This window comes from Emys orbicularis, chromosome 1 (assembly GCF_028017835.1).
Source record: "Emys orbicularis isolate rEmyOrb1 chromosome 1, rEmyOrb1.hap1, whole genome shotgun sequence".
Classification (NCBI taxonomy): domain Eukaryota; kingdom Metazoa; phylum Chordata; order Testudines; family Emydidae; genus Emys; species Emys orbicularis.
Window position 1 is genome coordinate 69,521,748 of NC_088683.1, and position 25,649 is coordinate 69,547,396.

At 41.8% G+C, this 25,649-nt stretch overlaps 2 protein-coding genes across 2 annotated transcripts in view; both read left to right on the top strand.

The window, feature by feature from the left end:
* The window catches only part of RAB3IP (RAB3A interacting protein), a 35,791-nt gene extending 34,178 nt beyond the window's left edge, over positions 1 to 1,613 (top strand). Inside the window, exon 10 of the mRNA XM_065419112.1 lies at positions 1,531 to 1,613. Within this exon, the coding sequence (XP_065275184.1) occupies positions 1,531 to 1,613 (83 nt within the window). The remainder of the gene's footprint in view (positions 1 to 1,530) is intronic.
* A 9,195-nt stretch (positions 1,614 to 10,808) lies between these two features.
* MYRFL (myelin regulatory factor like) overlaps positions 10,809 to 25,649 on the top strand; it is a 60,322-nt gene continuing 45,481 nt past the window's right edge. The window contains exons 1-6 of the mRNA XM_065423511.1: positions 10,809 to 10,854; positions 17,475 to 17,565; positions 21,577 to 21,644; positions 21,735 to 21,993; positions 23,236 to 23,327; positions 25,269 to 25,419. Coding sequence (XP_065279583.1) covers positions 10,809 to 10,854; positions 17,475 to 17,565; positions 21,577 to 21,644; positions 21,735 to 21,993; positions 23,236 to 23,327; positions 25,269 to 25,419 — 707 coding nt within the window. The remainder of the gene's footprint in view (positions 10,855 to 17,474; positions 17,566 to 21,576; positions 21,645 to 21,734; positions 21,994 to 23,235; positions 23,328 to 25,268; positions 25,420 to 25,649) is intronic.

A 25,649-nucleotide genomic window follows, 5' to 3' on the forward strand; every position in this document is an offset into this window, starting at 1 on the left:
CCCTCTGTTGCTTTTTACAGATTCAGACTAACACGGCTACCCCTCTGATAGTCAGAACTATGATCCTAAGGAAAATGCTGATGTAACAGTGGTGTCTGTTGTTGTCGTCTTATTTGTTTAATCACATAATTCATTATGATTATGATTTGTATTACAGTAGCATGTAGGAGCCCTAGTCATTTACTGTACCGTCTTGTGCTAGGGGCTATACAAACACAGAACAAAGACTCTCATTTGCTAACATTTTTCATACATAAAATCATACATTTTTGATGTTACTAGATTACTGTTTACATCCAATAGAACTGGTTGAAAAAGTGTGTGTGGGAGGGGAGAGGAAGTTACAGTTCAGTTTTCATTCCCACATTTTGAAAAGGAACACTTTTTCATTATCCAAAAACTTTGGTTTTCCTTCTTCCCTTCTCTTTCTCCACCTTCCTTTTTTTTCCATTTTGCCACTAAAAAAGATCCCCTCTTTCGGAAGAAATAGGAGAGATGGAGAATGATTAAACTGAAAAAAGCAGCTCAGTTTTTGTTCCACAATTTGTTTTTAAAAAGGGGGGGGGGGCGGCAACCCCCCACAATTTTAATGGAAATTTCTGATTTTAAAGACCATTTTTAGTGTGAAGATATTTTCATATGGAAAACTTCAACTTTAACATCCAGTAAAGTGAGAGAGATAAGGTGGGTAGGATGATATCTTTTATTGAACCAACTTCTGTTTGTGGAAGAGGGAGACAAGCTTTTGAGCTACACAGAGCTCTTCTTCAGCTCTGTGTAGCTGGAAAGCTTGAGTCTCTCTCTTCCACCCATATGTGTCTCATATCCTGGGACCAACACCGCTACAACAACATTGCAAACAATATTCAGTAAAGTGACTAACAAATACATGTATGACTGCCAAACTTCCATGTTTTTATGGTCTGGTTAGGTACAGAGATGTCAGCAAGGTTGCTATGAGACTTTGTTTTAAAACTGTTCATAAGGATTCCCCAGAAGGAAAACCATTTCTGGCAACAGGCACACCAGCAATCAAGGATGCAGAGGGGTTAATAGTTTAAGCCCTTTATGTGGGGATTCAAGGTTTCCTTAATGCATTAGTATTGCACATAATGGCAAGGCCTCTGGACTAAATATTTTAAATTCTTGCATTTTTTACATCTTAGAATTCCAAAGGTCACTTAAAAGAGCTCTAAAAATGCCTTGTTTTCAGGCTGTCAGGTCTCTCAGATCTGCAGTTATAAAGTGAATAGAAAGCCCACTCCTGACTGGGATGACTTCTGTCTGTTGAAGGGATGTTTAAAAAAAAAAATCATGAAAAACATTGCATGTTCCTTTGCACAAAATAAAAGGATGGGATTTTGAAATTGGTGAAATTAGCTTTGAAATCATACCACTTTGTACATTTTTTCTAAAGGTGAAATAATTGTTTGAATGAGGTAGCCTACATATCGCAGTTAAAAACTATGAATGAATGAGGATGGAGATTTTGTTTCAGTAACTTTTCTACGCTTTTTCTATTTTGTACAGCGGATCAGATGTTTTGGGAAGTTATGCAGCTGAGAAAAGAGATGTCATTGGCAAAACTTGGATATTACAAGGAAGAGCTCTAATTCTTTACACTCTGACGCATGCATGAACTTTGATATGGATAAACTCTAAAATGGCTGAAATTTTTTGTCACTTGATATTTATTTCCAACAAGTGGGTCCAAGATCTTTTCTCCTTTCTGCAAATTGCACTAAGTACTGTGATTGTTTTAAACTTTCCTATGCTGTGTATGCTTAGATATACTTCAGTTGAACAAAATGTGGCAAGTACTAGTTATTGTAATTTACAATTGAAAACAAAACCTCTGATTAAATAAATGTTAGATTGAAGATGTGTTTTTATTTTCTGTTCTATATAGTTCATAATGCAGAATGCCATGTGAACCATCACCCCCCACCCCCACCGTAGTCACTCTAAACTCTGTAATCTGTATGGTACTGACCTTTAGAAAAGAGTTGGTTTGAAGTACATCTCAGAATTTTTTGAATAGGTGGGAGTAAATGTCTCTCTTAAACACTTCTATCATTCCCATCACTGCAGTATCTGGGCACTTGATCATCAGTATAGAAGGAAATATCTAAGAGGATTTGGGGTTCTCTGAAATATTTTTTTAAATGTTGCCCTCTCCCTACATTTCTCATTTGTAGAGTTTAAGTCCAGAAAGGACCATTAGATCATCTGGTCTGACCTGGGAATAACAGGCCCTTAGATTTCACCCAGTTACCCCTTTTATTGAGCCAAGTAACTTGTTGATTAAATCCTAACTTGTATTTTTGCTAAAGCAAATCTTCCAGAAAGGCATCCAGTCTTGATATGAAGACATAAGAGAGATGATGCTTTCTCTCCTACACTAAAGAGACCTTTACTACCCAGTATTTATTCCTTGAGAAGGTACTTAGCCACTGTAATCAAGTCACCTCTCAATATACTTTTTGATAAGCTAAACAGATTGACATCTTTAAGTCTCCCACAGAAGGCATTTATTCCAGTCCTCAAATCATTTTTGTGGTTCTCTTCTGCATCCTCCTCATTTTTTTTAACCTCCTTTTAAAAACATGGACACCAGAACTGTATGCAGTATTCTATGATCAGTCTCCCCAATGCTATAGACAAAGGTAAAATCAACTCCCTTCTACTCACTATTTCCCTTTTTATACATCCAAGGATCACATTACCCCTCTTTGCCACAGCACTGCACTGGGAGCTCATATGTGTTCTTAAGACTAGTTGAGATGGAAAAACAATTGTACTGTGTAGTATTCTAATGGGGGATATGTTCAGGTAACTCACCTCTAAACTTTGGTGTACCAATTCTGCTCAAAGAGACAATGCTATGGTTATCAGTGTTAGATTTCTAATTTTTGTCCTACTCATAGCCACCTTCTGGTTATGCAGCCTTTCTTCCCACCCTGTCCTTCATTCTCTCTGCATTTATCTGTTTTCTTTTTCCTTACTTCTTTTTCCCCCTATATTAAGACCATCCAATCAGTAATTCTTTACACATCAGTTTCCGTCAACTGGCATTGCACATGTAAATCATTTCTGCACTCCTTAGATGGAAAATTAAGATTAGCAAATTTCTTTGTTAATCTCCTCACATGTAGAACTGCTTGCAAAGGGAAACTGAAGAAAGATGATCATGGCGCCTTAAGAAAAATGCTTCTTTGCTCAAGTGCCACTTTGCCTGCTTTTGCCAGCAGCAGACAGCTGATCAGGATGCATGGAACATGGCCAGCGCTGTATGGCAGACTTACCACACATAAGCACTTTGGGAAAAACAGTAGCTTGTTTTTGATCCTGACAGCAGCTCTTCATTTACAAATATCATAAGATTATTGGTGGGTAAATTGATTATCAAATTAAAATGTAGAGACAAAAAAGCTTATATTGTTGCTCTAATTATAATAAGCACTGGAGTAGTAAACAGATGTTTCATTTATTATTATGAAAGATTCCAAACATACATAGTTTCCAAGTGATTTAACCACTAAATATTTACTTGCAAAAGATACCTAATTTTTGCACAAAAGTAAATCGAATGAGTTGCAAGATTTAATGGAATAAATGTGCATAACACAGTATTTCAGGAAGCGGGGGGGCTGATGTAGTCATTCTAATAGTAAAATACCATTTTTCCCCAATCACTCTCCATTGCCAGCAACATATTCATTGAAGCCATTGGCAAAAGGATTTTTTTATATCCTACCACTGGTTCAGTGGTTTCCACTGTAGAAAGCTGGATGAATTTTAACATTCAATGTCAAAAGGTTATTAATATTCTGTTAAGGCAATAATAGCCTAAAGTTCTGTTTAATTGTTGCTATTTTTCAGTAGTTACCAGTTCGTGGTTATCTTTCTGTGCTATACACAGAAATGCTTGCTAAAGATCTTAACTTATCATTATTTCTTATTTTGAGTATTTGAAAGATGAAACTTTTCTGTTGAAATCAAACCATTTTCAGAATTACTTTTATTCTGTAACTGAATGATACCTGATACCTAAAAATCTACAATTTACAAACTGATTACAAATAATGCTCATCCCAGCAGAAAAGCTGTTTTGGTATCTGGTACTGTGTAGGCACAAAAGGAATTTTTTTTTTAATCTCTGAAAGTTTATCATACACACTTTTTTTTTTTTTTTTTTTTTTTTTTTTAGCCAAGGTCTACAAAGGTATACCCAATGGGTTCTGGCTTCCATGAGGCAGTGACCCTGGCTATTAGTCTGGTCTCAATAAATTACCACCCTTTAACACTGATCTGCTATTCTCTTGTCTTCTTTCTTTCCCCCGCTCCTTAAATCCTATTTCCTCTCTATGCAGCTGTTATAGGCCTGGTCTACACTACGAGTTTAGGTCGACTTTAGCCGCGTTAATTCGAATTTAGCCTGGACACGTTTACACGACGAAGCCCTTTCTTTCGACTTAAAGGGCCCTTTAAACCGGTTTCTTTACACCACCTCGACGAGGGGATTAGCGATAAAATCGGCCTTATGGGGGTCGGAATTGGGTAGTGAGGACGGAATTCGACATTAGTGGCCTCCGGGAGCTATCCCACAGTGCTTCATTGTGACCACTCTGGACAGCACTCTCATCTCAGATGCACTGGCCAGGTAGACAGGAAAAGCCCCGCGAACTTTTGAATTTCATTTCCTGTTTGCTCAGCGTGGAGAGCACAGGTGACCATGCAGAGCTCATCAGCACAGGTAACCGTGATGGAGTCCCAGTCCCAGTCTCAGGATCGCAAAAGAGCTCCAGCCTGGACCGAACGGGAGGTACGGGATCTGATCGCCATCTGGGGAGATGAAGCAGTGCTGGCCGAACTCCGAAACAGTAAAAGAAATGGCAAAACATTAGAAAAGATCTCCAAGGCCATGAAGGACAGAGGCCATAACAGGGACGCACAGCAGTGCCGCGTGAAAATTAAGGAGCTAAGGCAAGCCTACCACAAAGCCAGAGACGCAAACGGAAGGTCCGGGGCTGAGCCGCAAACATGCCGCTACTACGAGGAGCTGCATGCCATTCTAGGGGGTGCAGCCACCAGTAGCCCAAGCGTGTGCTATCAGTCCCTCGCTGGAGACAGGGAAGCGGGTTTGGCGGACGAGGAAGATGAGGATGGAGAGAACATCATAGATAGCTCACAGCAGCAAGGAAGCGGAGAAACCAGTTTCCCCAACAGCCAGGATATGTTTGTCACCCTGGACCTGGAACCAGTAACCCCCGAACTCACCCAAGACCCTGTGGGCACACAGGGGACCTCTGGTGAGTGTACCTTTGTAAATATTACACATGGTTTAAAAACAAGCGTGTTTAATGATTAATGATTAATTTGCCCTGGCAATCGCGGCCAGTACAGCTACTGGAAAAGTCTGTTAACGTGTATGGGGATGGAGCGGAAATCCTCCAGGGACATCTCCAGAAAGCTCTCCTTCATGTACTCCCAAAGCCTTTGCAAAAGGTTTCTGGGGAGGGCTGCCTTATCCCGTCCGCCATGGTAGGACACTTTACCACGCCAGGCCAGTAGCACGTAGTCTGGAATCATTGCATAACAAAGCATGGCAGCGTATGGTCCCGGTGTTTGCTGGCATGCAGACAACATCCATTCCTTATCGCTCTTCGTTATCCTCAGGAGAGTGATATCATTCACGGTCACCTGGTTGAAATGGGGCGATTTTATTAAGGGGACATTCAGAGGTGCCCCTTCCTGCTCTGCTGAACAGAAATATTCCCCGCTGTTAACCACGCGGTGGGGGGGAGGGGTGAAGTGACCAACCCAGAGAATTGGGTGTGTGGGGGAGGGGAGTTAGTTGGGTTTGTGCTGCATGTTAAACCTTAAACCTCAGCCCCTCCTTTTACATTGCAAACCCATTTTAAATGGCCAACCCAACGGGTGCTTGATATGGTTAATGAGAGCAGTACTGTTTTAAACCATCCCCACTTGTTAACAAGGTTAAAAAAGCCCAAAGACTGTGTCTTACCATGGCTGCCTGCAAGCTGAAATCTGTGGCCTGGCACTGCGTGAGTGATCTCTCACACCAAACCGGCAGTCCCTCAATATAAGAGGAAAAATGCGACCTTGTAACGAAAGCACATGTGCTGTGTGATGTGAACAGCAAAATCTAACGTGAAAGAGTGTACCCATTGTTCTCAAAAATGTATCTTTTTTTAAACAACTCTCCCTTCTCCTCCACCAGCTGCAAATGGAGCTTTGCTACTGTGCTCACTTTGCTACTGTGCTCACTTTGCTACTTTGCTACTGTGCTCACCTTCACAGAGGCTAGTGAATATTCGAAGAAGGAAGCGAAGGACACGTGACGAAATGTTCACTGAACTACAGACTGCCTCCCACGCTGACAGAGCACAGCAGAATGCGTGGAGGCAGTCAATGACTGATTTTAAAAAAGCCCAATATGAGCGAGAGGAGAGGTGGCGGGCTGAAACGTGGGCTGAAGAGGAGAAGTGGCGTGAGCTTGTACTCAGAAAGCAAGAGTCGATGCTCCGGCTGCTGGAGCATCAAAGTGATATGCTCCTGCGTATGGTTGAGCTGCAGGAAAGGCAGCAGGAGCAGAGACCGCCGCTACAGCCCCTCTGCAACCAACAGCAGGAGCAGAGACCGCCGCTACAGCCCCTCTGTCAGCAGGAGCAGAGACCGCCGCTACAGCCCCTCTGTAACCAACAGCAGGAGCAGAGACCGCCGCTACAGCCCCTCTGTAACCACCAGCCCTCCTCCCCAAGTCCCATTGCCTCCTCACCCAGACGCCCAAGAACACGGTGGGGGGGCCTCCGGCCACCCAATCACTCCACCCTAGATGATTTCCACAGCAATAAGTTTTAAAGATTTAAAGTGCAGTGTGTCCTTTTCCTTCCCTCCTCCCCCACCCATCCCGGGCTACCTTTGCAATTATCCCCCTAGTTGTGTGCTCAATTAATAAAGAATGCATGAATGTGAAGTAACAATGACTTTATTGCCTCTGCAAGTGGTGCTTGAAGAGGGGAGGGTAGGGGAGGTTGGGGTGCTTGGTTTACAGGGTAGTAGAGTTAACCGGGTGCGTGGGGGGGCTGCGATTTCATCAAGGAGAAACAAACATAAGTTTCACACCGTATCCTGGCCAGTCACAAAACTAGTTTTCAAAGCCTCTCTGATGCGCACCGCGCCCTGCTGTGCTGCTCTAACCGACCTGGTGTCTGGCTGCGCGTAATCAGCGGCCAGGCGATTTGCCTCTACCTCCCACCCTGCCATAAATGTCTCCCCCTTACTCTCACAGATATTGTGGAGCGCACAGCAAGCAGCAATAACAATGGGGATATTCTTTTCGCTGAGGTCACAGCGAGTCAGTAAGCTGCGCCAGCGCGCTTTTAAACGCCCAAATGCACATTCCACCACCATTCGGCACTTGCTCAGCCTGTAGTTGAACAGGTCCTGACTCCTGTCCAGGCTGCCTGTGTATGGCTTCATGAGCCATGGCATTAAGGGGTAGGCTGGGTCCCCAAGGATCACGATAGGCATTTCAACATCCCCAATGGTTATTTTCTGGTCCGGGAAGAAAGTCCCTTCCTCCAGCTTTCGAAACAGAAGAGAGTGCCTGAAGACGCGAGCATCATGTACCCTTCCCGGCCAGCCCACGTTGATGTCGGTGAAACGTCCCTTGTGATCCACCAGGGCTTGCAGCAGCATTGAAAAGTACCCCTTGCGGTTTATGTAGTCGGTGGCTTGGTGCGCCGGTGCCAAGATAGGGATATGGGTTCCGTCTATCGCCCCACCACAGTTTGGGAATCCCATTGTAGCAAAGCCATCCACTATGTCCTGCACGTTTCCCAGAGTCACTACCCTTGATATCACCAGGTCTCTCATTGCCCTGGCAACTTGGATCACAGCAGCCCCCACAGTAGATTTGCCCACTCCAAATTGATTCCCGACTGACCGGTAGCTGTCTGGCGTTGCAAGCTTCCACAGGGCTATCGCCACTCGCTTCTCAACTGTGAGGGCTGCTCTCATCCTGGTATTCTGGCGCTTCAGGGCAGGGGAAAGCAAGTCACAAAGTTCCATGAAAGTGCCCTTACGCATGCGAAAGTTTCGCAGCCACTGGGAATCGTCCCAGACCTGCAACACGATGCGGTCCCACCAGTCTGTGCTTGTTTCCCGGGCCCAGAATCGGCGTTCCATGGCATGAACCTGCCCCAGTAACACCATGATTTCCACATTGCTGGGGCCTGTGCCTTGTGAGAGGTCCATGTCAATTTCCTCATCACTATCGTCGCCTTGCTGCAATCGCCTCCTCCTCACCTGGTCCTCCTGGTTTTGCTTTGGCATGTCCAGGCTCTGCATATACTCCAGGACAATGCGCGTGGTGTTCATAGTGCTCATAATTGCCGCGGTGATCTGAGCGGGATCCATGCTCCCAGTGATAGCTATGGCGTCTGGTCTGAAAAAAGGCGCGAAACTGGTATCTAAAGACCAGGGGAAGAAGGGAGGGAGGGAGGGAGGGGCGGGCGACTGACGACATAGCGTACAGGTACAGGGGATTAAAATCAAGAAAGGTGGCTGTGCATCAGGGAGAAATACAAACAATTGTCACACAGAATGCCCCCCCCCAGAGATTGAACTCCTAAGCCTGGGTTTAGCGGGCCGTTGATTTGACGGAGGGAGGGGGGAAGGAAATGAATACAGAACAAATCTATTTTTTACATCTTAAGACGACAGTGCAGCATGACTGATAGCCCTCGGCATTTTCTGGGTGCTTGGCAGCCAATACTTGGCAGCAAATAGTATACTACGACTGGTAACCATCATTGTCCAACGAGGACGGTTAAAGGCGAGGGGTTGCTGCTGTGTAGTAATGTAGCCCCACGTGTGCCAGCCACATGTCTGCCAGCACCCAGATCGCCCTCGGCCTTTTCTGGGTGCTTAGCAGACAATACTTGGCAGCAAATAGTATACTACGACTGGTAACCATCATTGTCCAACGAGGACATCTATGAGCATTTCAGGCAACCTGTAAATTTACTTGCTTTCAGACCTGAGGAAAGCTCTTCTTGCAGATCTGCTGAGCACCCAGATCGCCCTCGGCCTCTTCTGGATGCTCAGCAGACAATACAGGACGGTTACCAGTCGTAATAAACCATCTACTGCCAAAAGGCAAGGGGCTGGTGCAATGCAGCCCTACGGCTGCCAGCCCCACAGCTACCAGCATCCCGAGCGCCGATGAAGGCTACTACTCATGCTGCACCATCTACCGCCAAAAGGCAGTAAGCTGCTGCTGCTGTTTAGCAATGCAGTCCCATGTTTGCCGGCACCCGGAAGACATATGGTGACGGTGAGCTGAGCTGAGCGGGCTCCATGCTTGGCGTGGTATGTTGTCTGCACAGGTAACCCAGGTAAAAAGGCGCGAATCTATTGTCTGCCGTTGCTGTGACGGCGGGGGAGGGGCGTGACGCAATGTACCCAGAACCCCCCGCGGCACTGCTTTGCATCATTCGGGCATTGCGATCTCAACCCATAATTCCAATGGGCGCCGGAGACTCCGGGAACTGTGGGATAGGTACCCATAGGCACCCATAGTGCAATGCGCCGGAAGTCGACGCTAGCCTCGGTACTGTGGACGCGGTCCGCCGACTTCATGCACTTAGAGCATTTTATGTGGGGACACACACAGTCGGCTGCATAAAACCGGTTTCTATAAAACCGGCTTCTATAAATCCGACCTAATTTTGTAGTGTAGACAAGCCCATAGTGTAGTGTAAACTTTATGGTTAAGAGACCAGCTTCTTAGGAGAAACTATGCAGCTCTGTGACTGGATTTAAAGGGATACATAACAGCAATTATATCTTAACTTCTCTGTATCAGGCCTTCATACAGGTTTCTTGAGTTTGCATTCAAACCTTGATATTCCAAGCCACGTGCCTCTTGGAGTTACCCACCATACATAGATATGGTCGATTTCCAGTTTAGTCTTTGGGGTGAGAGGGAGCAAACTTCTTGGAGTGCATACAGTGTTTTTCTATGTACATCATATAAATGAGGAAAGGTGGACTGGTGGTAGTGCCCTATATTCAGGAGATCTTGGGTCAGTTCCCAGCTCTGATGCAGACTTCGTGTGACCTTGGGCATGTTGCTTAATTTCTGTGCTTTAGTTTCATGATTGTAAAATGGGGATACTACTTCCACAGGCATATTGTAAGGTTAAATTCATATTTATGAAACTCGTATATAATGCAGGGAGCCATAATAAAAATTCAGATAATGCACAATTACGGTAATCAGTGGTGTTTTCCTGTTACATTTGATCATATCAATTTTCATCTATAGTACTTACTCATTTACACATAAATACACCAGTGTGGAAGGACGAATACAAGATAAGTAATTTTTATTGCCTTCTTGCTTGCGCATGTGTAGCTAAGGGCATTACTGGGGGCAAAGGTCCTTGAAACAAGGAAGAAATTAGATTAGTTTTACATAGTTTTCCACATGAAGTAAGGAAAATATGCCTTCTACAATTTTCCTCCTAAAGTCTTGTCAAGTTCTTCCCTGCGTGCGGTAGAAGCTTTGAGTCCATTGCTTAGCATTAGTTTTGAAAGAATCAACTTCCCTGGGGCAAAGACAATCAATCCACTCAGGACATGTTCTTTAGCAGCAGAATGACATGATTATGAACAGTTCAAAAATACATCAGCTGGAAAAGAGAGGACAGTGCAACTGTTTGACAGTCTGATGTCCCTAAACTTGTGAAGAAAAAAATAGATTCTACCTTCTTGTCATGGATGTGGTGGGAGAAAATGAGGCCCTGCAGCAGTTCTTTGAAGGTAAGAGTACAGTTTCTAAAGTAGCTCAACAATTTCTGAAAGAGAAACTATTTTAGATGGCATGTGCATCGTAATAAGACATAGTATTAATATTTTTAATTTGAATTTTTAGTTTGGGGAAGAAAATATGTGGAAACAATATTCTGATATTTACATCAAAGTTCCATGTAACAGGATGCAAGAGTAAATGAGGACTAATGACATAAGAGCACTGGAAGGATTCCTTTATGCTCTCCTTTATACAGCAGAGATAGAAATAAAGGAAACCATGATCCCCAGGAGTTCCCAGTGATGAATGACAGGGAGGAAAGTACCAGGGAATGGCTGGATCTCCTAGTAAATGTCCAGAGCTCTTTAAAGAAAATCCTCAGGATATGGCAATGTCCATGGAGCTTGAGAACCATTTCTCCCCACCACAGAGTGGGAGCCAAACCCTGCTCAGCATGACGTTATTCTATTGAAGCTGACTGAACATCATTTTCGTGGTGTCTTTAGTCCTCTCCCTTGGACTTTTTTGGGAGGCTGTAATCTGACTTTCAACTTTGTCTAATTTTCTTTCAGTAAAAACTTCTTGCCGGATGTCACACTGATTTCATCATCAGCCAAACCTCACTACAGTCTCCACCTTTCCTCTTCTCCATCACAGTTAATATGCGTTTTAATACGGCCAAATGTAAATGTATACCTCTAGGAACAAAGAACGCAGGCAATACTTACAGGATGGGGGGTTCTATCCTGGGATGCGGTGACCCTGAAAAAGATTTGGGGGTCATGGTAGTTAATCAGCTGAACATGTGCTCCCAGTGCAATATTGTGGCCAAAAGGGCTAATGTGATCCTGGGATGCCTAAATGGGAATTTTGAGTGGGAGTAGAGAGCTCATTTTGCCTCTGTGTTGGGCAGTGGTGTGACTGCTGGTGTATGTCCAGTTCTGGTGCCCACAATTCAAAAAGGATGTTAAGTGGGGAGAGGTCAGAAAAGAGCCAATAATTAAAGGATTAGAAAACATGTCTTACAGTGATGGGCTCAAAGAGCTCCATCTATATAGCTTAACCAAGAGTACTTACATGGGGAACAAATATTTGGTAATGGACTCTTCAGTCTAGCAGAGAAAGATATAACATTATCCAATGGCTGGAAGTTGAAGCTAGACAAATTTCAGACTGGAAATAAGGTAAATTTTTAACAGTCAGGGTAATTAACCATTGGAACAATTTACCAAGGGTAAGGTAAAGACTCCATCACTCGCAATTTCTAAATCAAGATTGAATACACTGAAAGATACACTCTAGGAATTATGTGGGGGAAGTTTTATGGCCTGTGTTATGCAGGAGGTCAGACGACATAAATTATCCCTTCTGGCCTTGGAATCTATGAATATTTCCATTCTTTGATTTCTGTAATCAAATAAACCTAATTTCTCAAGCCTCCTAACACTGAATGCAACCTGTTCAAAATGGTTGTTCAAATTTAGATGATAGACAAAAAACATGCTACTTCCTTTTTTTTTTTTTTTTTTCTTCCCTGATTTTTCACTTTGTCAAAAAATTTTAATTTGAATTGGCTGGGATATTTGTTCTCACTGCCATAACTCAGATGTAAATACTCTTGATGTGAAACTGGACCTTAGTGTAATATAAAAAAGCCTCATCCAATACATTAACTTTAGTTAATAACTATAGATCTTCCGTTACCCTGTGTTCCTTTTATAAGCTAAGGAGTTCATACTATTAATGTGAATCTGAGAAAAAATATACTGAAAATGAAAGTTAAACTGTTTCTTCTCTTTGCTTTCAGAAAGATTTAATTTTGCATTAAACAGACGGGTGGGTTTCTAACAAACCTTGCATTGTACTAAGTAACTGTTAGATACTTTATGAAAATCGGGAATTTAATCTGGGAGATCTCTTGAAAACTATGTCTAAGCATGCTGGAAGTACCTGCAGAGCACCCCAGAAAGGTCACTTCCAAAGCAAGGATTTAGAAGAACTATGAAGCATACACTGGTGACTTCTGTGGCAATGATAACGCAGCAACGGAATCTCACCCTGGGAGAATTGCAGCAGCATTTTTAGCGGGCCCCACTTCTCTAACTATAATCACTAAGGGTTTTAACCCTTTAAGTATACTGGATGTACAGCATGTGTTCTGGGAACTAGATGAAAGCTTTGTCTTACAATTAATGTCAAGTAACAAGACAAAGTTTGGAAAGATGTTTCCTATACAATATTTGTTCTTCTAAGTAGAGTGAGTTAATAGCATACCATTGTAATACAGGTGTCATACCGAGCAGTGCTGGTAAAAGGCTGAATTTCATTTTCTGGCCACAGTCACGAATTATGAGTCAGGGTTACAAACAGCTTAATAACCTTGTCATATGACAAGAGTTGGTGTTCAGAGGCCAGTGGCTACTTTTAAAGCCACAGGTAAAGCACAAAAAGGAGCAAGTATGTTAGTTGGATTTTGCTTCAATTTAGGGTAGTTGTCACATTCACTACATATGATGTCAACTACTATTCTATTCTTTGTAGGTATCTATACTGCACCCATTACCATAGTATTTGAGATAATTTTACTAGTGTAAAGAGACTACACATCTATCACGTGTTGTTTGTCCTCTTTTGCTCTCCCCAAAGAGAGAAATGTATGGAGTGGAGTGTCTTGTTTTGGTAGTTAAACGTATCTGTTGCTATGTGTTTGTTAGAGAAGGCAAGGTCAAAGAAATACACCTGTCACTTGGCCAGGAAAATGGTGAAGTTTGTGATGGTCCTTAGTTCCTAGGGCAGTTCATTGCACAGGCTCAGACCACCTCCAGAGAAGGTCCTGTCTTCCCTCAGACAGCTTTACTCTTATTGTTGAGAGTTCCATTGTGCCAGAGGAACTGCTGAATTGACCACAATCTTTGTCCAGGAGCTTTAGGTGATGTTTTCAAGCCCAGACCATGGAGCACTTTGAAGTTAAGGACCGAAACCATAAACTGGATTTGAAATTCTATAGGAAGCCAATAGAGAGAGCAGAGGACATGTCTGATGTGTTCACAGCGGCCTGTGTTGCTCAAGAGAGTGCTGCAGCATTTTGACTAGTTGGAGTTTCCTAAGTGCTGAAGGTTTCATGCCCAAGCATTTCACATTGCTGTCGTCCAGCCGAGAAGTGCAGAAGGCACGCATAACGGAAGCCTGGTCTTCATCTGCCAGAATGGGTCTGACTTCTGCCTAGGCAGGGCTGTGGGGTTTGGAACATGTGTTAATAACATCATCCGGGGGATCTTATAATTTCACATACAATGTTGCTACACACATTTTATCAGGACCAGCAAATTATGAGGTTTCCAATGATACTTTACAAGGCATACTTTGTACAAAGACTATTACAATGGCATGTAGGGTGTGAACACATGTATTCCATCAAATACAAACTTTTTTGTCATTAATGTAAGCAGATATTATTCCAAACACCTATGAAGTGTGTGTGTGTGTGTGTGTGTGTGTGTGTGTGCGCGCGCGCACCATTTTTAGGTCTCTTCGGATCAGCGCTATTTCACGATTGCTACATGGGTGGAGTGGCAAACATTTTAACACAATTTTTGCTAGGCACAAGTTTAAAGAGAAAATATTTCAGTGTTCACAGGTTGAAATAAAGAGCAATTTCTACTTGGATGAGAGATTGGAAAATGAAAAAACAAAAGGATGACTGAGGCAAATCTTTCCTCTAAACAGGAAAGTCTTATTTGGGACATATTAGAAAAAGGAGATATCAAGTTCACTCTCTGAGAAAATACATTGAGGGCACAGTAAGTCTGGGAACAGGCACCTTAAAGACCTTGTCTGTCCTTTTTAAATGTTCATGTTTAACCTGTACAATGAAGTGGTCGTAAAAGGTTGTTTTTTTTTTTGTTCTTTGAGTGTTTGCTCATGTTGATTCCATTCTAGGTGTGTGCGCGCCCACGTGCACAGTTGTTGGAGACTTTTGCCTTAGCGGTATCCTTAGGGCCAGCTGTGGCGCCCCCTGGAGTGCCACGCTCATGCGTCGGTATATTAGGTGCCAACCCTATGCCCTCTCAGTTCCTTCTTACTGCCCGTGACGGTTGGTTGGAGTACCTCATCTTGCTGTTTGCAAGAGCGTTAGCAGTTCTTCATAGACCTTTGTTCTACCTAATCTGTACATAGTTAGTCTTTGTAGTGTTAAGTTAGAGTACTTAGAGTCCCGGCTGGCACTTCGTCCCCAAGCAGAGCATGCCCCGTTTGCCTGGCTTCAAGTCATGTGCATCATGCAGCAGGCCGATGCTGATCAGTGACCCCCATGACAGCTGCCTGAAGTGTTTGGGGGAAGCCCATAGGAGGACAAGTGTCGTATTTGTAAAAACTTCCGTCCTCGCACATCTTGGAACCACCCTATAAGGTCTTCAACAAGGACAAGGTCCAGCTGAGACTGCACCCGGCTTTCCTGCCCAAGGTGGGGTCTCAGTTTCATTCAAGCCAGGACATTTACTTACCAGTCTTCTTTCCAAAGCCGTACAAGTCAGAGGAGCAGCATAGACTGCATGCCTTGGACTTTAGGAGGTTACTAGCCTTCTACATTGATCGAACCAAGCCATTCCGTATGTCTATGCAATCAGTGGCTGACAGGATGAAAGGTCACCCTGTATCCACCCAAAGAATTTCTTCTTGGATCACCAGCTGTATCTGCTGCTGCTGCTGCTACGATCAAGCGAAGGTGCCGCCCCCGGCAATTGTCACCACCCACTTGACCAGAGCGTAGGCTCTTCAGCGGCTTTTCTGGCCCAGATGCCTATCCAGGACATCTGTAGGGCGGCCACCTGGTTGTCCGTCCATATATTTATGTCACACTACACACTCACCCAGCAGGCCTGGGACAATGCTAGCTTCAGTAGGGCAGTACTGCAAGCTGCGAAACTGCACATTCTGAGCCCATTTCCGTAGATACTGCTTGTGAGTCACCTAGAATGGAATCGACATGAGCAAGCACTCAAAGAAGAGAAAAAAAGAAAAACCTATCTTTCGTAACTGTTGTTCTTCGAGACGTGTTGCTCATGTCCATTCCATTACCCGCCCTCCTCCCCCTCTGTCAGAGTTGCTGGCAAGAAGGAATTGAGAGGAGGTAGGGTCAGCGGTGCCTATTATACTGACGCATGAGTGCGGCATTCAAGGGGGCACCACAGCCGACCCTACAGATACCGCTAAGGCAAAAGTCTCTGATGACTGCGCACATGGGCGTGTACACCCCTAGAATAGAATGGATGTGAAAGGTAGGTAACCATTTTTTGTGTGTGTTTACCATACTTGAAATGTTAATGATTCCCACTAGGTTTTGCTTTTTAAAATTTGACTGTGGTGAAAGAGGGAATGTCAATCACACCTCTTCAAACTATTCAAACTCTTCCCTATTACCTGTTGTGCTGAGGACAGTAAAGCTGGGATTCTGTAGCAAACAGAAGTAACTCCATTTTGGTAACGAGTGAGTGATTCCTAAATACACATTTCATAAATTGCTTTGTGATCACAGAACATAGTAGAAGTTGGAAGTAATGCTACAGCTGGGCACTGGCAGGTACATAGAAGGGAGTTGTGTAAACTGACAGATGCAGATTTGGATGTTGGCAGTTAAATGATGTCCAAAGTTACTAGCAGAAGTCATCTCAGGTTGAGAAGAGAAAAAAGTAGAGCAGAATGGAACTTAAGAGCATAACCATTTATACATGCAGATGCCTAACAGTGTTGTCCATGCAGCCTTACTTATACTATATTTATTATGAGCCCAGAAAGGCCACAAAGTATTTTTAAAAGTAAGATTGTTTATCTTTCTAGGGAGTTCCAGCTGACTTTTGAAAAAGTCCTTGTTAATGCTATAGACCTTATAATCATAAAATCCATTTATAGCCTCCAGTTACTAAGCAACGAAGGACAAAGTACTGAACCTTTCCACTCATTACAAAATTCTAAATGTTAGTGCTTTGGTTTTGTAAGGAAAATATCAGGAAGACAACACCTAGCATCAGATTTCTGATATTTTGTTCTGTTCTTCTAAAGTTAAACCAATTCAAAGGAAAGTGGATTTTATGTGTTTCAAAGTGTTTCAAAAACAGTTTGACAGCCCAAGTCTAGTAATGGAGTAAAATATTAGAACCCCTGATTTCTAAACTAGTTGCTTTGTATTGATAACTGATTCCAGCAAGCAGATGACTATGAAATGAAATAGTCTTCAATACCTGCATTTTAAGGTGCAAAATATGGACCTACATCTACCTATCTTACACTTACGTTTCACTGAATGATGTATGCAAACAATGGTTCTCAAAGTGTGATGTGAAGAAAACTTCTCATGTCTAGAGCTGCTCTGTCATCTCCCACTACCTCTTCCATGCTGCCCACTGCTTTCCACATTTCCCATCCCTCCTTTCATACTGGGGCTAGATTTGCACATGCAATCGTGGCCCTTCTATCATGTGCAGGAGGGTTTTGTTTGAAGGCAGGGGCGATGTGGTTGCCTTTTGTACACATGAGAAAGTGGGCTACAGCATTCTGCATGTGCTGGAGTCTGGAGTATTAGGATCTGGAGGAACCATGGACTGAATGTCAAATCTTTCTTTGTTTTTAATTGAAGGGCAAGATGTGCATGGAGCCCTGGAGAATGCTATGGTGGATACAAGTATGTTGGAAGAATTCCTTGGCAGTGACTTGGAATTTGGAGCCTTGTACGTATTAGCAATGAGAACTGAACTTGTTAGCACATTTCTTGGGTTCTGTTATCACAACATTGCTACCATCTGAACACAGCAATCGCACCTCAAATCCCATTCAAATCTGTGTTCTACAGAAAGTAACTTGATCAAACAGGAGCCCTGATCCTGTCTTGAAAATAGAGAGGGAGATGGCAATTGAAACATGATTTTCTTATAAGGTACAGTAAGTTTAAAAGGGTGGATGATACTGAAGGATAGGCTCATTGATAACTTTCACATTAGTTATTGTGGTAAATTTAAAGGTGTCAAACGTATTACTTTTTGTGTGGATAAGAACTGCTGCTTCCATCCTAATGTCCCTTTCATAATTAAGTAATGACTCATTGATCTCTTTAAAAAATAATTTGTAAATTACAATGATACACCATTCAATAGAGCATAACGGAGGGCAACTTACTATGGACCACAAATCCATCGACCCTAAAACACAGATAATTCATCCAAGCTGCCAGACGACTGTCCTTTAATACAAAAGATTATTATTCACAGCCTGAAACCTGCCAACACCTGGTCAAAGAAAGTTGGGGGGGGGGGGGTAAAACCTCGTGCCATTTCTCATTCTGGACATACACATGCACTGCACAGATTTACAGTGGGCTAAGTAGGCTATTACTGACCCATTTTCATTAATCAATTATGAATAAACTTTATCTCACTTCGCAGGCAGAGAAATATAAGAATATAAGGAATGCTTTACTTGAACACTTCTGGTCTTAGTTTTTAGTATCACTAAGCATATAGAAAGAACCAGATTACAAATTATTAAACCTCCTTTAAAATGAAACTTCACTTCTCATGACCATATTGTATTGCCAGTTAACAGGTTAAATAGGAAAAGTCTACTACTACATATCTTTTACAGTAGATATAATATTATATACCTGTAGATAACTGCTGTATAATCATGCAACTCTTAGTTATATAATGTGCAAAATATCAAATTTATTAAAATAAAATGTATCGTATTTTTGGGGCTTAACTGATTTTTCACTAATGAAGTGTAGTAACATTTTATTAATTATTAGATTAACAGTTCAATAACTATTCTTGTCCAATTTCTGTAACTAAAATTACAATTATCTGCATTGAAGCATAAAAAACAAAAAAACAAAAAATAATATCTTTTAGAAAAATCCATATAAATCCACATAAAGAGCCCTGGCATATTTAAAATACAGATAAAAGAAAATTATATGCAATTCCATGAAAAATAAAAGTATATTAATAAAACTTTTTCTCTGTTTTTTTAAAAGAAGATATTAATATTATTAAGAAGGAGCAAGGATACAACACTAATACAAAAGACATCATGCATGGTGCATTGACTATAAAAACTGTCCCAAATAAGTTTTTGGACTTACATTTTGAAATGATCTTTAGGAACAATGCATACTATGTTGCAAGCACAAACAGAGTAGAATCTCACTGAGTTGCCATTATATGCTTTTTAAAAATTGAGTGCCATGGATACATCATCTGCATTTCTCTCCTTTTGCACAGTAAAGCTGAAGCAATATGTGGTTTTCCCCACCTTTTTCCATAGTAAAGGCAAAAAGTGAGGGGCAAATGAAAAGTAAAACATTGAATTTTTGTTTCCCAAGTGGATACTTAATGGCTGTACCAAGTTTGTGATTCAAATTCATTTCAAACATATTTTTTATTAAAACACAAAACAATGGTATTTTCCCAACTTGAATCTACAGTAGTTTCCTTCCTCTTTCAATGACTGTTTACTTTCCTTCCTCTAGTAGTGTTTAAAATATGTTGTTGGACTTTCATCTGAAATATTTTAATCGAAAACAGAAATTAGGTGGGCGCCTGAGGCAATGTTTGAAACCAGGAAACATGCATACAGTATATAGAAGGGAAGTTGAAGACTTTTATAGATTTACAGTTCAAATTTTATGAGGCAAATAAGTTTCCTAACTCTAGTTTGTTAAAAGCTAGAAAACAATGTTTAAAACATTAAACAGTTTTTAAAAGCTCTAGAAATATCTCCTTACTCTGAAGAAAACTTTAAATGTTATTCATATACTCATTTCTTAATGGACATTCACCAAGTCAAATCTGGCCCAAAATGTAGGTTTTATAAATGTGACATTTTATAAAACCAAGAGCAACAGAACGTTGAAATGCACCAGAACATGTAAGTGAAATGGACTGCAAACAAAAGTGAAACTGACTTGTCTTTCAGAGTGTGCAAACTAAGACATAAAAATTAAACAGTATAAATAGTAGAATGTAAACTAGATCACTGAAACTCTATTTTAATCATAAAAGTGTTTGCAATAGAGGTAAGGGCATTTTTGTGTTAATATTTTTAACTTAACAGCATCCCTTTAAATAATTGCTTTCTATTTAACCTCCTAGCAGGGCAGCGGGTGTTGTACAAGCAGATAGTGCTCCTCCCCCACACCCCTTAAAAAAATCCCTTTGCAATTAGCTTTCTTTTATTAACCTGTGTATTTATAAATCCTAAGCATCAATTTCTCAGGCAGTGTTTCAAAGTAGAGATTGAGGCTGAAATTTACAAAAGAGCCTATGGGAGTTAAGCACCCAACTCTGATTGAATTTCCATTTCCATTTGGGTTTAAACAATTCCTACCTTTAACTGAGGGTCTCTTCCAGTTCTGGGTAAATGATAATGTTATTGCATAAGCAATTCCCTGTCTTGGGCTCCTTTGAAAGTCCCAGCCAGAGTGTATGTGTGAGAGCTGCCTTTCAGCCAACATCAGGAATTGAATGGGGGGCGGGGGAGGCTTCTGCAGCTTGAAATGAAGAGACAACCTCTTAAGCTGAGAGCTGTAACAGACCCCACATTGACTGGGCACACCGGGGACACATAATACACTGGCTAGTGGGTTACACATGCAGCTTTTATCTTTACATAGGCTGGCCAGATAGCAAGTGTGAAAAATCGGGTTGGGGGTGGGGGGTAATAGGTGCCTATATAAGAAAAAGCCCCAAATATCGGGACTGTCCCTTGTGGAAGTAGAGAAAGGGATAAAGGGAATTTGAACATAGAGATCTTAGTCTCGCGTTATTAGAGTCAGTGTCAGCCTGACTTTGTTAGCTTCACTCTTGCTCTATTCCTAGCCTCTGGCTTGTTGCTCCAAACTCAGAGTGAGGACTCGTTTTTCTCCCACACTCTATAAAATCAGGACATCTGGTCACCCTATCTTTACAGGCCATTTTAATGTAGTGTGATGTCAGAGACTGGCTTGCATGGTTATGAGCCTAACAAAAACATCATTTATAATGTATTTTAATTCATTCAGATTTCTAAAATGCTACCATAGGCACCAAGACTGCTCTGGGCAGCTACCCCTATGTCAAACAAAGTGGGAATGGGGTTTAATACATGGTATGAATAGCTGGTCTTAAATGATGAGGGTGCACTGGCTTTTGTGGTTTTGCCTCAGCAGGGCTGTGTGCATTTAAAAAAAACAAAACAGAAACCTACCAATCCTCTGTATTCCTGAGCATTTTGGGAGTTAGCTATGAAAAATACAAATATTGGCCCTCTGTTAAGGTCTTCCAAACTGAACTGAAAAATTACGTGGGAATGAAAAATGAGTCAAAATAGACTGCCTGGGGGCTCTGAGCAAAGCCCACATCTTGCCTGGAAACCCGACCCTGAACTCCCTCTTTCCTAGTGAGCTTCAGGGACCTAGCTCTAGTTTCTATTTTAATCAGACAAATACAAATTCAATCCCCTTCCATTGTGTCCCATGCCCTCTCCTCTCCACTCTTCCTACTTTGTGTTTCTTAATTTCCACAGCGCTGAAGTTCTGGAGGCCAAAGCATAAGCCAGAACAAATTTTTATAGGCAGACCAAGCCTTTAAGGCTACCAGGTCCATATGTTATGAATTACTCATGTGGTTTGAGATAGTTAAAGACTGGCTTATGGTTATTATGCATTTCTTTTTATAGTGAAATAAAAATATCCTTTTCATCTCCAGGCAAAGCCAGTTACCAGAGTCCCCGCCAGATTCAGGATCAGAGCCATATTCTCCACCACAATTGAAGGGTGGGTTGTGTGAGTTCTAATCTTACTGTACTATTAGCATTCTTTCTATTCTCTTTATGATTGAAATGTTTCATTTGTTATTCTTTACAGCTTTACATTATGATGCTTTAGGGCCCACTGGACTGCGGCCGTCACTTTCCTTCCCTTCTGCGGGGGCACCCGATACATTTCCTTGTAGATACCCTGACAGTTTCTCTGACGTGAGCACCAATGGATATCCCGGCGGTGTTCCCCAAGACTGGTGTCTCAAGACAGATAATGCCGTGTCTCCCTGGAATACTTCTATATCCTCCAGCTGTCTGGGTTTAAATTATTCCTACCTTCAGCCAAGGGCCTCTCCTAGTTCTGGGTAAGGTATAATTTTATCATGTAGGAAGGAAGGCAGATACAGAAAAGGGAAGGTGGCGCAGCTGCTTTTAAGAGCTATATGGTTTCAGACTGGAAAGAACCACGTGTAGAAAAATACCGATGGGTGCAAGTTTCTCCACATGGTGGCTCTGTTTAGACATTTATGGGATCCTTATACGGCTTATCCGTATAGTCTTGCATCTGAAGAAGTGAGGTTCTTACCCACGAAAGCTTATGCTCCCAATACTTCTGTTAGTCTTAAAGGTGCCACAGGACCCTCTGTTGCTTTTTATCGGCTATTGTTCTTTAAGCACCATATTTTAAAGATTAAAAGTCAGATTGAAACCAAAAGCAATTCAATTCAAGAAAAAGTGACAAGGTTAGAGAGAGATTGTAAGCTAATGAGTACCTGGGATGGCAGAAATATCTGGTATTTTACAACACCCATTTAAGGGATTTTATTTTCATGAGTTAACATACTGACATGAGGCATGAGAAAAACCAGCTCATCTTACTCGTGTGATGAAACCGACTACTCATTATATACTTGATATAGTTTTCAGCCACCAAAATGTGTTGGGTGCTTAATAATAAAACAAATAAAGATTAAGGGAAAACCCCTTTCCCTCAGTGCCTAATCAAAATACCTTGGCAGGCAAAGGGAAAGGGTAACCATCTCCCAGGTTGTGGATTGGAACCTATTTTGGCTTATAGCCCTTGCCCCTACACCTGTCTGGGTGGCAAATACAAGGTCTCAAGGATCCGTATAGTGGCAGATCCTCCAGCCTTGTCTCTTCCCACATGTAGAACTAGACTCGATGCTGCACAAGAGGTGCAAACACCCTCAAGGGCTCTTCATCATATCCCCTCCTCCTTATATAGCAGAACCACTGTAAATGGCCTTTTTCCTTATCCACGCAGGAGGGAACAGAGTTTGCCCCTGCTTGACTAAACCCATTCAAGAATAAGGCTGGGATTTTAGTACAACTGGCCCAAAACAAATGCAATCTCTGTGGTGTGCTGTGTGTGTAAAACTTGCTTTAAAAAGGGTGAATTCCTTGGTCACATGGAATAAAAAGGACGCTGGTATTTAAGACTGAAAAGCATAAGTCACTTAATTCAGTAAAAATAAAACAGAATCAGAACTCAAGTGAAAATTCTGTTAGAAATCAGGTAGTTGGGTGTTATCTTATAACTTTAATTATTCTGTGGAGTAATAATGTATAATGTATTTTTTTTAAAGTATTTCCCTGGCATCATCTAAAAAGAGAAGGCACTCACAATTGTTAGACGATGCCACTGATTCTCCACCATGGACTAACAACTCTCAGCAGGGTAAGTGTTTCATATTGTTGACCACTAGGACATTTTGACAGTCACGCTAGCGCTGGCTCAGAAAAGATAACAGTATTAAACCTGACAGGACAGGCTCCTTCAAACAATTCTCTTTGCTGTTTTTTCAAAAGTGAGGAACTATCTGTTTTTGCAGGTTACAGATGAAGCTTTAAATGTTCACACTCACTGAGTGCACTCATCAGCCAAAGGGTTCTGTCCTTCTTACATGCATGAGCCTGTGGAACATAGGAGATTCTGTACTCTGTTGACCTAGTTGACACAAAGTCGACTAGGACATGGAAACCATCTTGGGTTAGCTTAACAGGTGATTAATGAGGGGGGCGGAAGGAAGAGAATGCATTTCAGCTTCACTCGCCATCTGATTTGACAGCTCCCGTTCTTCTGTAAAATGTATCCATATAGGGGTCTGACAAAAGCGCTTTATTGTTTTTCCCCCAACATTAATGTAATTCAGAGTTTTATCATGATGAAAATGCTGAGTCTATAATAGTCCATATGTACCAAAAGACTCATTGGGCTTCTTCAGGAATGGATCAACTTTGGCATATGAGGTTGTATGTGACCAAATAGTTAGTTCACGATGAACAATTTATCTGATGAATTGAAGCCTTTCAATGAGAAGCTTGTATTTAGCTGCGACACTCTTGCGTAGCTTGAAAGCTTGTCTCTCTCACCAGCAGAAGTTAGACCAATAAAAGATATTACCTCACCCACCTTGTCTCTCTAATATCCTGGGACTGACACAGCTACAACAACACTGCATAGTCAGAAGCCTGTCACTCTTTCAGACTTATAAGTTATTTGAAATTATTCAATCAATTTTTGTGGTGGTTTCTTTTATCCACTAGTATATGGATTGACCAGAAACCTTTCTTTAAGTATCCGTTATTTGAGCTGTGTTGGTAAATTGTGATTGGTCAGATGAGTCACACGGTATTGCTACTGTTCCTGATGGAATGGATAAACAACCAGTTGTGGATGCTTGCATATGTGAATTTAAAATGTTGGGTTTTAATAATGGCGATACAGCTTTGAAATTTGCTCTGTGCAAACATTTATGTCCGTAAAACTCAGTGGCTCAATTTTAGTGGACTGTGAACACGCAAGGGGCTCAAACATGGCAGAAGGAAATTAGTTTAAAAATCGAAATGAGTAACCAGAGAACATTGTTTGTAGTATTCACCCAGCTGTCTGTCAGAAGCACAGTTATTGCAGCTAGGGGCTCTGGGCTGCAATTATTTCAACAGTGCTGTGCTCTTTCTGTCACACCATGGTGCCTCAGGCCACATACGGGTTCTTAGATTGCTTGCTCACTGTAGTGTGCTCTGTATTCCGGGCTGCACTCCATTTATTTGTCTCCCACATGAAGTGCTCCTCAGCCTTCATGACATGTAGAGTATCTCAAGCATCAGCGTTGACCCTGGCTGCTTCAAGCTGATGTAATCGGCAGTCTGGGATGTTTCTCATTATAAAGCATTAAACAGTGATTGGCCAGCCAATGAATGGCTGAACGTTGCTTTTTTTTTTGCTCTGGAACTAAATACTTGTTCATTTGGACTGGTGGATTATTTTAAGCTTATTGCAAGTGGGGTAATTGATAATTCTGGTATTTCTTCTTTCTTTGCTGGATCTTGTCACAAAATGATTATTTCAAAAATTAAAATGCTTAGTGAACAAATGATTTTTTTTTGCCATGTAAAGTTTTTTGGTAGAAGAATTAAAAGCAGTGCTACCTGAGTGATATCTTACAGAGCATGAAAGGTAAAAAAACAAATGCTCTGTGACAATAAAATAAGGCAGGAAAATATTTTTGGAATAGCTACAAAGGAAAACAAAAAATTTTTATTTGCTGGTCTTCTGCAGTGTTACTGGCTAGCCCTGGCATGTAGCAAATGAACAATCGCTTTTGTCTCTTCACAGTGACAGTAAAGGACTGTGGCACTGAAGTGCAAGAGTATGACAGCGATGGACAGAATGTAGCGGCTGTGGACAAATGTTATCAGGCTCTAACGTGGCAGCCGTATCAAACTTCTCACTGGAGCAGCTTATTTAACTATAGTTACGAAAAACTGTAAGCATGGATGTTTACACTTGGATTTATTTTTGTTTGCATTGAGCTGCTGAAATAAATGGTACATGTAGTTTTCAGAATGAAACTGGAGGTGGGGGGGAAATGTGACAGTCAGAAGTGAGGATGAAATTGCAGAGAGATCTGATAACCAGATTTTAAGGAATCACTGAATGTTCATGCCAAGCAGTCTGATATATTTTTTTTTCAACACAGCAGATGGACCCTAAATC